The 13,245-nt window shown below is 35.4% G+C and overlaps 1 protein-coding gene across 1 annotated transcript in view; it reads right to left on the reverse strand.

Moving 5' to 3' along the window:
- Nucleotides 1-2,900: 2,900 nt before the first annotated feature.
- Nucleotides 2,901-13,245, reverse strand: part of CRSH (Ca2+-activated RelA/spot-like protein) — a 56,649-nt gene continuing 46,304 nt past the window's right edge. Inside the window, exons 3-4 of the mRNA XM_090018933.1 lie at nt 8,614-8,898; nt 2,901-3,343 (exon numbers count right to left, since the gene is read on the reverse strand). Coding sequence (XP_089875059.1) covers nt 3,254-3,343; nt 8,614-8,898 — 375 coding nt within the window. The 3' untranslated portion in view covers nt 2,901-3,253. The remainder of the gene's footprint in view (nt 3,344-8,613; nt 8,899-13,245) is intronic.

Below are 13,245 nucleotides of genomic sequence, written 5' to 3' on the forward strand. Positions count from 1 at the left end.
CGTAGACCATCCATCCACGATAGTAACTCTTTATGAAGTTGTACATTTCCCAGACCAGGCGATCTGATGTGGATCTTGTGAATATTTATATCATTAAATAAAATATTATGATGAATTATGATGATCTTCTGAGTTGATTGAGATAGTCAGTTATGAATCTAAAGGTTTGACTTTTCTGTTGTAGCATGATTATATACTGAACTCAGATGTGAGAATCAGATCCTTATTGATTTTAGATTTTGATATGAGGTTATGATTGTGACGCTTATATTAGAATATAAGTGAATGACACATCACACCTACAAATAACTATATTGACTTATTAGATGAATGACACTTCACGCCTACATAGTTTCATTGCAAATGATTGCATTATGACTGTCTAAATGAATATATCACACATATGTATCATGATTGGTGTGTATTATGAATATCTAACGAAATTACTTAGAAAATATGTGTGTGTTTCACGCTGGATGGTTAAATATGATTTGACCTATTGTTTATAAGAATTATGAATGCATGTGAAAATGATGCAATGACCTGAATGTCTTAGATGTATGTATGTATTGAAGCGATTACTTGTATGTCTTGAATGCATATAAATTATGTTTGATGATGTAAGTTTATATTAAATGAAATATTAAGTGATAGATTACTTTTAAATGCCTTATGTTTAAATGCTTGAATGGATGACTTATGGGATGTTATTTCATTGTCTGTCACTTGATGATTAATAAATAATATATCATGTTTTTACCTTTGGATGTTTGATATATTTTCTTTAAGTTTGAGTTTAGATTGTTCTACCAGACTTTAGCGAATTTGACTGTGTTTTATGGGAGACATGTAATACAGGTAAAGTAATGATGAGTAGTTTGAGCAAAGGACTAGTCGAGTTGCATCCTCGAGGGTTTACTCTTACCTTGCGATCTCGGTATATATGATCTTTTTGTTTTAAGTATTTGATCATGTAGAGAGTGAACTATTATTTTTATACTCTGATTTAAAATGAAATTAAAACTCTTCGTATTTTAGTCTTATATTATACGTGGTTTGAAATGTATATAAAATGATTGTTATCTTTAGTGTAATCTCACCAAAGTGTAACTCCGCATTATAAGATCTGATTTACCTATACTTATAAAAAAAAATTAGTCTCGAAATTTTAATATTTAAACAATTAATTAAGGTTAAAATTATATATATATTGAAAAATCACAGGTGTTACACTAACTTGTCGCTCTCTTTCTAGATTTCATTTTCTAGAGAGAGAGAGAGAAGGAAAAAGAAAGAAAGAGAGAAGAAAAAAATAGAAAGGAAGAAGAAGAAGAAGAAAGATAGGAGATTACCTTCTGTTCCGATCATTCGTCAAATATTTTTTAGTAATTTCTGTTTTTTATCCAAGGTACAGGTTCCTCTCTAGGTTCGAACGGGGAAGAAATAGGTATAACTCAATTTATTTATAAATATTTAATGAGAAAAAAGAAAATTTGTTTCAAAAAAGATATATATATAGAGAGAGAGAGAGTGACGATTTTTTATTTTCCTTTTGTTATGTCAATTTTCCTAAAGCATCCACGGCTGAAAATACGATAATCTTGATAATAGTCGACTTGTCTTGTGGAACTAATACATGTTAATGACCTTTCCTACTTATGCATGCGAGATTGCATGACTTATTTGTGTTAATTTTAACAGTGTAGCTCTGGATTTCATATATTATTTTATTTCTGTTATATGATATTTATTTATTAATTAATTAAGTTGGTTATTCGTTGGTTGATTCAATGTAAGATCACTTAATTTGGTAGTTGTCAAGTCTCTGAGACCCCAAATCCTTGGGTTTTGGTTTTCGCAATTGTTTAAAAAAAATTACATTTCACGAGGATAAGTTGGAGTTAATACACTATTGCTGCAAGTTGATCCACAATAGCTTTAATTTTGTTGAGGTACTTTATGACATTCCCTCTTTTCAAATCCAGTTAGTGCACCTTTGGAGTGAAAATCTCTTAGTACCACTTGTGCATGGTGTTCCACAACTCTTTCACTTGATCACCAAAGGGAATATGTAGTACTTTACGAAAGGAAGGTGTTATGAAAGTTACCACTGGTTGATGAGACTCCCTCTTGTCGTCCTGTGAGGAAGTTTAGAAAACATATTTGAGAAGGCGTGAGAATCGGCTCATCAAGGTGTTCCATTAAATCATGACTGCAAAGAAAAATAATAATTTGTTTCTCCCCGGTAGAGTTTTTTGGTAACCAAGTGGCTAAAGAAGCATTGAGAGAGGAGGAAGAAGTGATGAGGAAGATAAAAAGGAATTTACAAGAAAATAAATGAAATAATGAGGAAAAATAAAATCAGATCTCTGATCTGGACAGGTCATCAGCCATACATTTTTTTTTAAGGCGGTCAGATATAAAGAGGTGACCAGAGATCAGATACACCCACGTTCAATCAGGGTATACAAATTTGTTTTTGTTTTTTTTTTAACGATGTCACCCAACATATATATACATTTTGAGAAAGGGAGGACGGAATGCTGGTCATATCTGGATGCTGATCTGACCTGAATGATGATCAGATCTGGGAACGATCGGGATATCTGAATAAAACTCAGATTTGAAAGGAAACTAGAGGGAAAATAGATCTAAACAAAAGAGAAACAATATTTAAAGAAAAAGGGATTTAAGAAGAAAAACAAGATTTAATAATGAGAGGAAGAAAGAAGGAGAAAGAGAATATGGAGAGGAGATATTTCTTGAAAAAGCGGAAGATTGCAGCCAAAATATAATGAAACTCACCTCTATAGGGCTCTGATACCATGTGAAAATCAGCCTAAAAATGTGTCCTGTACAACCAACTCCAGCAACATGATGAGGTGAGAGAGAGAGAAGACTTGGAGGCTAAGGGACGTCCAGCAATTATATGTTATCTCAGGTATATAATATTAATAACATGAGGAAAGGACAAAATTGCCCTCAGTAGAATGAAACATATTACACACACCACATACAGATTTGGATCTCTAAATCTGGACCCGCATTCATGACCCATATTCCCAACATAAACATGGTAAACAGAAAAAACAAGGAAATTGTATGCACATAAGTACATGAATGCTATCTTAATTTACATAAATTAAGATTTTATCTTTCTCGTGGCATGTTAGCCCATGGACTCAACTTGATCAGGGAACATAGAGACAAGCTTTCTTAGTGCAATCTAAAAATCCTGGCAACATCTTCATGCCTACACAGTGATTTCTGACATTTGAAGTTTCTCACCAAGCAGGTTTCTGTATTGATCATCATTGTCCTTCAAATGACGCAACGTCTGGACCTGTTCAATTTACATGCAAGTCTAGTAAACAGCAGTTGAATTGCACAAGGGGAAAAATCAATTACCTGTGCAAGCATTCATCTGAATAAGAACACACATGGCAGCACAAATAATAATTTCACTGGCCTGCCTACCTTATCTGTTCTGTCTTGAGATAGAGCTGCTCATGAAACAACTTCATTAAGGGGGAAAAAGGAAAAAAAATAGACCACATACAAAATGACCAAGAAATCATCATGGCCACTGATATATCAGACTGATTAAATTAAGTCTTTATGGGAGTAACTGCAGAGAAAGAAACAAGTAATTGTCATATCACATCACAGATTGAGAAACCACTCATTATGGTTTAGAATAAAGGCAAGTCTGCAAATTTGCATGTTCACCTAATTCTTATTGAACTAAAAAAGTATAACCACAGCCTTTGATTGTAAAACCCATAATTTTTAAGGATTATTAATAAATAAAGAACTCACTTTTTTATCTTCAAATTAGAAATGTGTTTCTAGTTTTTGAATTTTATTTATTTATTTATTACATATTCATTTGTTCATTCAAGCCAATCAGGGTATAATTTGCATTTATAGAACTATTTTGAACTATAAATCACTATATATATATATTATATTTAAATATATTTTTGATGGAATTTATAAATTATTAGAGTGTATTTGTGTGTTATTTGACTCTTGGTAATGATTTATAGGGTAATTTGCTATTTTTGGCTAATCTTGTTATAATTGGCATTTTTTTAGTTTTTGGCATTTGCGATCGCACACGAAGGGTTCAGGGTTCGTTGTATTGCTTGTGTAACGGTCTTTGCGGACTTCAAAACTCCTCGATCTTTTGAGTTTCAATTCATTGTTCTTCACATTATTAAGGTAAGATACCTTAACTGAACTTGTAGAGAGCATGTTTAGACACTAATTGTGTAAGCATGATGTCGTTGCACTCAATATTTAAATGAATTGCAAATATAAGTTATGCTCACACACTTCACTTAGTTATGGATATCTACGACTCTTGTGATTGTAATTCGGAGATCATGCTTGTCATTTGTAGTTAGCGGAATATGAAGTGTGTTTGTTGCAGGTACATCTGTGTGTGTGTTTGAATACCCGTGCACTTATAAATGTATAATATATACGTAATGTGTGTCATCATACTTTGGTTTGCGCATACTATGTTGCTTTGTGTGTTTGTATGAATTTGATATATGGTGCACATATAACTACTATGGATATGTATAAGTCGTGTTCGATGCATAATGTAAATGTTATATATATTGTCTTGTCATATGATGGACTTATTTATTCTTGTATAGAAGAATGCATGCGAATGTCATAAATTGTTTTAAACTTGTATGTCTTGTTTGCTTGAGAAATATATGCGTACGATGTACGGTAGGATGGTCAATAAGATTTTGACCAACTCTTACACAATTATATCTAAGGTGATATATCGATTCATGTGATGAAAAATGCATGACTTATCGTGTGTGCAAATCTCGAACTACATAGGAGTTATGTATGTTAAGGTTTAGTTGTTTTGTATTATGAAATGTGCATGTTCACGTATGCATGCATAGAACTCATGTTTTGTTTACGCATTTTTCGAGGTTCAATTTACAAAGTGCAATGTTCTTTGTGACGATGATATGATGCGTAGGATAATATGCTTCTATATGATATGATTTAAATATCAAGTGATATGAAATTATGAATGCATGCGATAAATGTTTAAGTTCAATATTGAACTTTGGTTCATGAAGCCTTATTGGTTAAATGTGTGATTTTATAATTTTAATATCATATGAAGTGATGTATGATGTGATGCTTTGATTATATACATGCTTATGCCCGTATTGATGGCTATCGACCCTGAGAGTGGTCAATTATATTGATGCATGTATCACACTAGTTTTCACTGAATATGGTACTCATTGAGGAATTGTTCCCAAAAGATTCTCTGAGGATGTGCATGACCAGATCAGGTAATCCGGCTGGAGCGGTAAGTCTCTGTGAGGAAGTGCATTGTCCAAGAGCGGGTAGCCCGCGAAGACGGTATATTCCTATGAGGAAGTGCATTGTCCAAGACCAGGCAGACCATCCGTCTAGAGCGGTAACTCCTTGTGAGGTTGTATATTTTCCAGACCAGGTGATCCGATGTGGATTTTGTAAATCTTTATTATGAATAAATGAAATGTTATGATGAATTGTGATTATCTTCTGAGTTAATTGAGATAACCAGTTATGAATTTATAGATTTGGCTTTTCTATTATAGCATGATTATATATTGAACTCAGATATGATAATCAGATCCTTATTGATTTTAGATCTTGATATGAGGTTATGATTGTGACATTTATGTTAGCGTATAGGTGAATGATACATCACGCCTACAAATGACTAGTTTTGATTTATTAGGTGAATGATACATCACGCCTACATAGTTTCATTGCAAATGATTGCATTATGATTGTCTAAGTAAATATATCACACATATGTATCATGAATATCTAACTAAATTACTTATAAGGTACGTGTGTGTTTCACGTTGGAATGGTCAAATGTGATTTGACTTATTGTTTATAAGAATTATGAATGCATATAAAAATGATGCAATGATCTGAATGTCTTTATATATATATATATATATATATATATATATATATATATATATATATATATATATATGCGATGACTTGTATGACTTGAATGCATATAGATTATGCTTTATTACGTGAGTTAAGGTTGAATAGAATATTAAGTGATGAAATGCTTTTAAATGCTTTATGTTCGAATGCTTGAAATGAATGACTCATAGGACGTTGTTCCCTTGTCTATCACTTGACGATGGATGAATAATATATCTTTACCTTTAAATGCTTGATATGTTTTCTTTAAGTTTGAGTTTTGATTGTTTTACCAGACTTTAGCAAGTCTGACCCCGTTTTCTGGAGGACAGGTAATGCAGGTAAAGTATGATGAATAGTTGGAGCGAAGGGCTGGTCGAGCTGCATCCTCGAGGGTCCACTCTTACCTTGCGATCTTGGTATTCATGATCTTTTCGTTTTAAGTACTTGATCATGTAGAGACTGAAGTATTTTTTCATACTCTGATTTGAAATGAAATTAAAACTCTTCATATTTCAGTCTTATATTGTACGTGGTTTGAAATGTGGATATCTTCGTACATTTTGATTTTATTGTTATCTTTAGTGTAACCGTGCCCAAAGTCTTAACCATTTTTAAAAATCGTTTTTGCATTATAAGATCTGATTTACTTATACTTATAAAAAAAAAATTGGTCTCGAAACTTCAATATTTGAACTATAATTAAGGTTAAAAAATTTGGGGTGTTATATTGATTCTTATTACATGGGAATCTATCATGTAGGATCGCACATTTCAAAAGGAAAGCTTTATCACATCACTGAACAAGAACACTACCGAATTCTGTTTTTCATATTCATATAGCTTCACCTAATGCTTTTTAAAATGAGTACTACAGGTCTAGTAAGACGCCATTTAACATTACATGAGAATCCTCAGGTTTTAATGAAAAGTGAAATTAAATTTGCATGCATTTAATAGGGACATGCATGCAAAAGAGAACTCTGATAATAACTTAATAAGTTATTCATGCATGTGCATTGGAATCATGCATATTTACTGTTTTGCATTAGTTCATGCATTCTTATTTGTTTTGTTTCATGTGAGATATTGTTATTACATGATAATTGTTTTTAAAAGCTTGGATGATAATTTAATAATGAGATTATTGTAGTTATGTTCCTCTTAAAACTTGCATCAATTTGATTTATGTTTTTTCTTGCCTATTTGGATCTTTAGAGAAATCCGTACAAAAAATCTTTGATTCTTACCCAGTACTTCGTATGTTTTTTCACATGACTTGTAGCTCTGTGATGAAAATGACTGCATCAGGGAGTCTACAAGATCGCGTGACTTACTTATGTTATTCTTGGACAGTGTGGCTTTAGGATTTTATACTTTAATTTAATTCTATTCTCAGACTTCGATTTTTTATTAATAAAGTTAGTTATTTTGATTGGATGGTTCAATGTAGAGATCTCTTGTGGTTTGAAATGTTGTTAAGTCTGTGAGGCCTCAGATCCTTGGGTTGTAGTTTCTGCAATTGTTTTAAAAAAAATATACTTTTCAATGGGGATGAGTTGGGGTCGTTACTCTCTCTCTCTCTCTCTCTCTCTCTCTCTCTCTCTCTCTCTCTCTACATATATATATATATATATATATCAGTGGTTGTGTGCATTTGTTTTGGATGGATGCACATAAGGTGTATGCTTGAGTGTTTTGTAGTGAGATTGATTTGTACTTTTTGTATATTTTTGGTATTACTAAAAATTATTTATTTTATTTCTTGGTGTTCTTGTGAATATTCAAATATGTTGTTCTTTATTTTGGGGCTAAATGAATCATGTTTTTGCTTTTAGTCACTTTTTGTTTGTCTTTTGGTTGTCTTGGGTTCTGTGACACTTCACTATTTCGCTCAAGCTAATACCCTAGCGTTCATGACATCAGCGTTATGACTATAGCACATGCTCAAAGGTCCCGAACCATGCACTCCCAGAGAGAATATTCATTATAGAAAACACAGCAATAGCATGTTCATTTGAAAAGGTCATCAATCTCAGTGATGAACTTGCAAGACATAAAGTCTCCTAATGGAAGCTCTATCCTACATAACACACAATCCCAATGATAACTCTTTATCTGGAATAACTGACTTGATAATGTTACCTGTTATAGGGCACACACAATTTACACATTGGTTGAGGGTTCGAAAATGCAGAAGTTAAAAGGAACTGTGCTCAAGCTTATGAACTATCAAAGTCTAACAAAATTGTCCTCAGTACCAAGGTGAATTTAGTTTCCTTCCCTCTCCATCCTACTACTCTAAAACAGGACAGCGGAATGCATATTCCTTCATCTCTAGTCTGTCAAAGAACTTAAAACCTACAGAAATTTAGGCAACAGACCATAATCACTACCCATATCCAGAAAATGACATCCTTATTGACCTTATTTTGAGTTTAATGGATAAGGCTGTTTTGGTAATAGAGGGCATTGATGGGTTAAAAAGTAATCTTAGTTACGCCCTGGCAAGGGATTTTGTATAAATATTAGGTTTTCTTCTACATGAGATATGTCATGTGGGAAGTGTGTGCATGCGTTTAGTGCCTAGATCTGCCTGAAACTAACAAACTTTCTGATAGCACTAACATTTACCTGTGTCTGAAACCAATCAAATTCATCAGAGCTTAAAGACCCATCACTGTTTGCATCAATAAGCTGCATTAGCTCCATGGCGTCCTCCCTATCAGCTCCAAGCTCCTCCATCACTTCTTTAAGTTCCTCACTACTTATCCTGCCATCCTCATTTTTATCAAGAAGATGAAACACACGGTTCTTCTGATCAATGCTGATGCCTCCCATTTGACTTGGAGGATAGTCACTAAGACGTAATGCTGCAAGTTCTGCTGCGGCCATCATAATGGCCTTGAGCCGCTTTGCCTGCAAATGCAACATCGTGTTCATTCAAAAAATTTAAAAAGCTGTAAGAAGTGTAGAAGACTTGAGCATTTGTATGCCTCCAACAAGGACATTTGGATGGATCCCCTATGGCCCCAGCAGAGATATTAGGAATTAAAACATTATATTTCAGATCCCCATCTTTCATGGTTCTGATATTAATCTCAGAAGGAAAGTCTGAAAATCCCTTGTTTGGTCTTGCATCAAAAATCTGAGTTAATCAAACATTATATTGTTATGCTTTATATTGTCTTGGACTACAGGTCCTATAATCAAATCAATCTCAATTAAAAAAAAGAGAAGAATTTGGTGATTGGCTCATCTTGAAGGTGTTAGGTTCATTCCTTGGCTTATCGCCAACAAAGAGAAGGCAACATTTCATAGGAAATATGTAAAGTCTTATCATCAAAACACTGTGACAGAACTCAATATTAAATGGCATAGATGGAAGGGGTTTCAGAACCAAGGCAGGCAAATGCAGCAAAAAAACTGATAAATCACCAGAAATAAAAAGGTCAAGCAAAAAACATCCAATTGACAATTAACACAGATATGTGCAAGATCGGATCAGTATTAAGGAGCTATGGAAACCCTATACAAGTTTCACCAGCATTGTAACATATAAAAGAAAAGGGTGGAGTCCTTGTAATTTCTTGCAATTTTTTCACTATTTTTAAATTTAATAAATATAATTTTTATTTAAATAATAATATTTTGATGTCTAAAATTAAAACAATATATATATAATAAAAATAGTGGCTGACATTATGTAATATCTCGCAAATTTTGCCTAATTTAAAATTTAAAAAAATGTACTTTTTTATCTAATAAATATATTATTATTAACTAAATTGATATATATATATATGTGGGTATAGAGTGGTTGAAGTGATGTGAATCTTGATATGGATCTTGGATCCATTGCCAAGATCCATGATCCATTTGTGATATGGATCTTGGACCACTTACCAAGATCCATGATCTAGTTAAAATATAGATCTTGGATCCGATGCCAAGATCAATGATCCAACTATAATATAGATCTTGGACTCATTGCCAAAGATCCATAATCCATGTATGATAAGATAAATTTATTTAAAAATATATATATATTAAAGATAGGATAATAACTAGATAATATATATATAGTATATATATATAAGAGTTTGATTTAGAAAGACTTCTATTTCCATAAGGAAATAGAAGGCTTTCTATTATTAAAAACATAAGGGTCGACCTCCTATGGGAGTCCCTATTGTTTTATATAACTCATGTTAGCCTTCTTGTAACGCCCCAAAATCATGGACTTGAAACCTTTTATGAAAAGGTTGAAAGCTTTGAAATCAATCATTTGTCAGAGTTTAAAACAGAAGTTCAGCGGAAAATCAGGTTCAAAACAACAAGTCCCTAGACCTTGAGCACATTACAACCAAAAACAGATTCCCCCTTACAAACCGATTTGCAGTTCAAATATATATTTTATTGAAATTAAAGAAGAACCACATTTTGGTAGTACAGTTTTAGAAATGCAGAGTTATAATCGAAAGAGATACTTTCAAAGAAACATTGTACCATCTATCAAAAGAGTCCCCAGGAGCGCAACGTCAGGAAAGAGCATTGCCTTGAATGCATCACATCATCATGCCATCGCAAGCTGTCTCAACCTGTTCACCACCTGCCCATGGAAATGGGTCAGTCACACAACAGACTAGTAGGGGTGCAAAGGACAAGAAAGAGCAGAAGCTGCAATAAGTAAGATAAACGCTAGCTCAAGCAGAAACAAGCAAGACTAGCAGATCTAACCAAATGTGTTGTGGAGTAAGCAAAGCTCTAGTAAAGCAGACAGCTACGTAAAAGAGCAGGAAGGATCAGAGTGCTGAACAGACAACTATAGCAATCTCATAAATATAATAGGTGAAGAGTAACTAACTCTATCCACCAGCCAAGCAAAGCAATTTCATCAGACAGGTATTCATAACAACACTCGTAATACATCCAAGTACCATAGGATGGCTCAGTCCATCGACAAGTGATTACATTAATTGTGAGGCACACGCTATTGCATCACAAGCAATTCCTAAGCAATATAAGATAAGCAATCAACTAGTATGAGAAGCTAGTTATTACCAAGCAAGGAACTGCGTAAGCAGTTTAACCAACAAGGGTAACGCCTCGACGGGTGTACCTAGCTCAACGAATAGCATACCGAACTACCGAGCTAACAAGCAAGCAAGCAAAGCACATCACAACATGTGTATCTCACGATCATGTGTATAAGTTATATCTTGTCTCATTACTGAGCAGGCCGTTGTGGGTACGCACAAGGCAAAACGTAGAAACAGCCGAGATCGATTCGGGGGTCCATTATGCTATGTATTTTATTATACCCCGAATGACTGACTGAGTCCGCTTCCTAAGGGGACGGTCTGTGACCAAGAGAGTAAATCCCCAAAGGCAAACAAAGGCCCAATAGATGCGCATCCGTACTTCTGCAGAAGTGGCCCGAAGGATTTCCCCTAACCTCCGATGACTGGGGAAGGTCGGATCTTTGCCCGAGATTGCCATATATGACTGTCCATCGGAGTTTTGTACCATCCATCCTCTTTCTTGATGAACCGTCCCGAATGAGCACGACGGAGGGTTTCTTAACCGCCGTCACATTCTCATGCTCTGGTCTTTCAACCCAATCGAGCATCTTGCCTGTGAAGGCGCATGATTATTATTTAGGTGAGTTATACGCGCCATTGCGCGTTCGAGACAAGCACACAATTCACATCTTACTCACAGCAGTACGCATCGTAACTATTCACATATACAATCACGATGAAAAGGGGGTCAATCCTCAGTGAGGGTAGAAACATCACTCTTGTGATCTCAAACACATGCCATTGCATGTTCGAGGCAGACATAGGCTTCTCATCCTACTCATCGTAGTACGCAACGTACCTGTTCAAAAGTACAACCACGATAAGAGGGGTATGGATCTCTCGCAGGAAATCCCAAAGCTTCTACTTTATAGAAACCCGCAGTGAACTCATTTCAGTTCCAACTGATCGTGCTCGGGTCCTTTAGACAATTGCGAGCAACCCGCCTATTAGGCGAAAGCAACATAACAGGATTAGCTTAATGTGTCAATACACGCTTAGAGGTTACTGTAGACCTCTCGTTCTGCTCTCGTAGCCCAAACATATCGTATGTGACTAAGGGTACAACTACAAGAGGAGGAACATGGATCCTTCGTAAGAGATCCAACAATACCTTCACAAAGGAAGGCACTACAATCTCGATTGAACCAGAAAGGCCTAGAAACTAGGTCTTGTATCAGAGGTGAGGTAACGCCGATCTAGTGATGGCGCAAGTACCTTGCTAGGATTCCCGCCCCTACTCGTGCACAGGCTTCTAAACCAGGCTATCTGAGTCATATCGAATAGGTGAACTAAGGTTGTAACACACCTATCCCGAATGCATCGGTTTGGGAGATCTGGCCACTATCACTTTACAAGCTATACATTCCTGAAAATAGGATCGCACCTAAGACGATGTCTTTTGAGAACTGAAGTGCATAAGAGCGTGTTGTGGCTTGTAAGCCAAGTGAAACGATATACACTATACATTCGAAGTTGCACGCAGGGAGTGCAAGCTGACAAGAGGCAAACACATGCACATACTAATACAAAGGCAAAACGAGGGACAAGACTCAGTGGGCGAAACCGTACCGCGAGGGTAGAACGCTAAAGCTCCACACGAGGTATGAGATCATACCTCGATCATCGTAACGCACAAGCAGGCAAACACGTAAGCAACTCGTGAGGTAAGAGATCCTATACTGACCACGCGAGTGTAAAGGACGACTCACGAGGCATGGGGTTGCACCTCGATAGATCAATAAGCACAAGTAGGAAAAGGAGCATGCGACAAAGATAGGATACATGCACGAACAAGGCATATGCACGAAGCGTAGCAACAAAGTAAGGACGAATACATACAAAAGGTAAGTGCAAGAGCAAGCACGGCAGCACAGGAAAATAAAATACGAAGAGTAAAGCAGAAGCAAAGCCATGGCGCATAAAGCGCGGGGCAACAAGTAAATACAAGAAGTAAAGTGCAAGAACGTAAAGGAGGACCAGGCATCCTGGAGAACAAGGCAAACATAAGCAAGTAAATGCCAAGGCGCAAAGTGCGGGGCAGCAGGAAAGTAAGTGCGAGAAAGTAGGGAGGACAAGGATCGCGAAACCGCGTCCTTGAGTTAAGAGACATGAAATGTAAAGACAGGAATGAAAATCCTAGGCACATATAGCGCGGCGGCGACAGAAAGGAAAGTGCAAGAAA

The sequence above is a fragment of the Nuphar pumila genome, chromosome 10 (genome assembly GCF_984573655.1).
Source record: "Nuphar pumila chromosome 10, dmNupPumi1.hap1.1, whole genome shotgun sequence".
Classification (NCBI taxonomy): domain Eukaryota; kingdom Viridiplantae; phylum Streptophyta; class Magnoliopsida; order Nymphaeales; family Nymphaeaceae; genus Nuphar; species Nuphar pumila.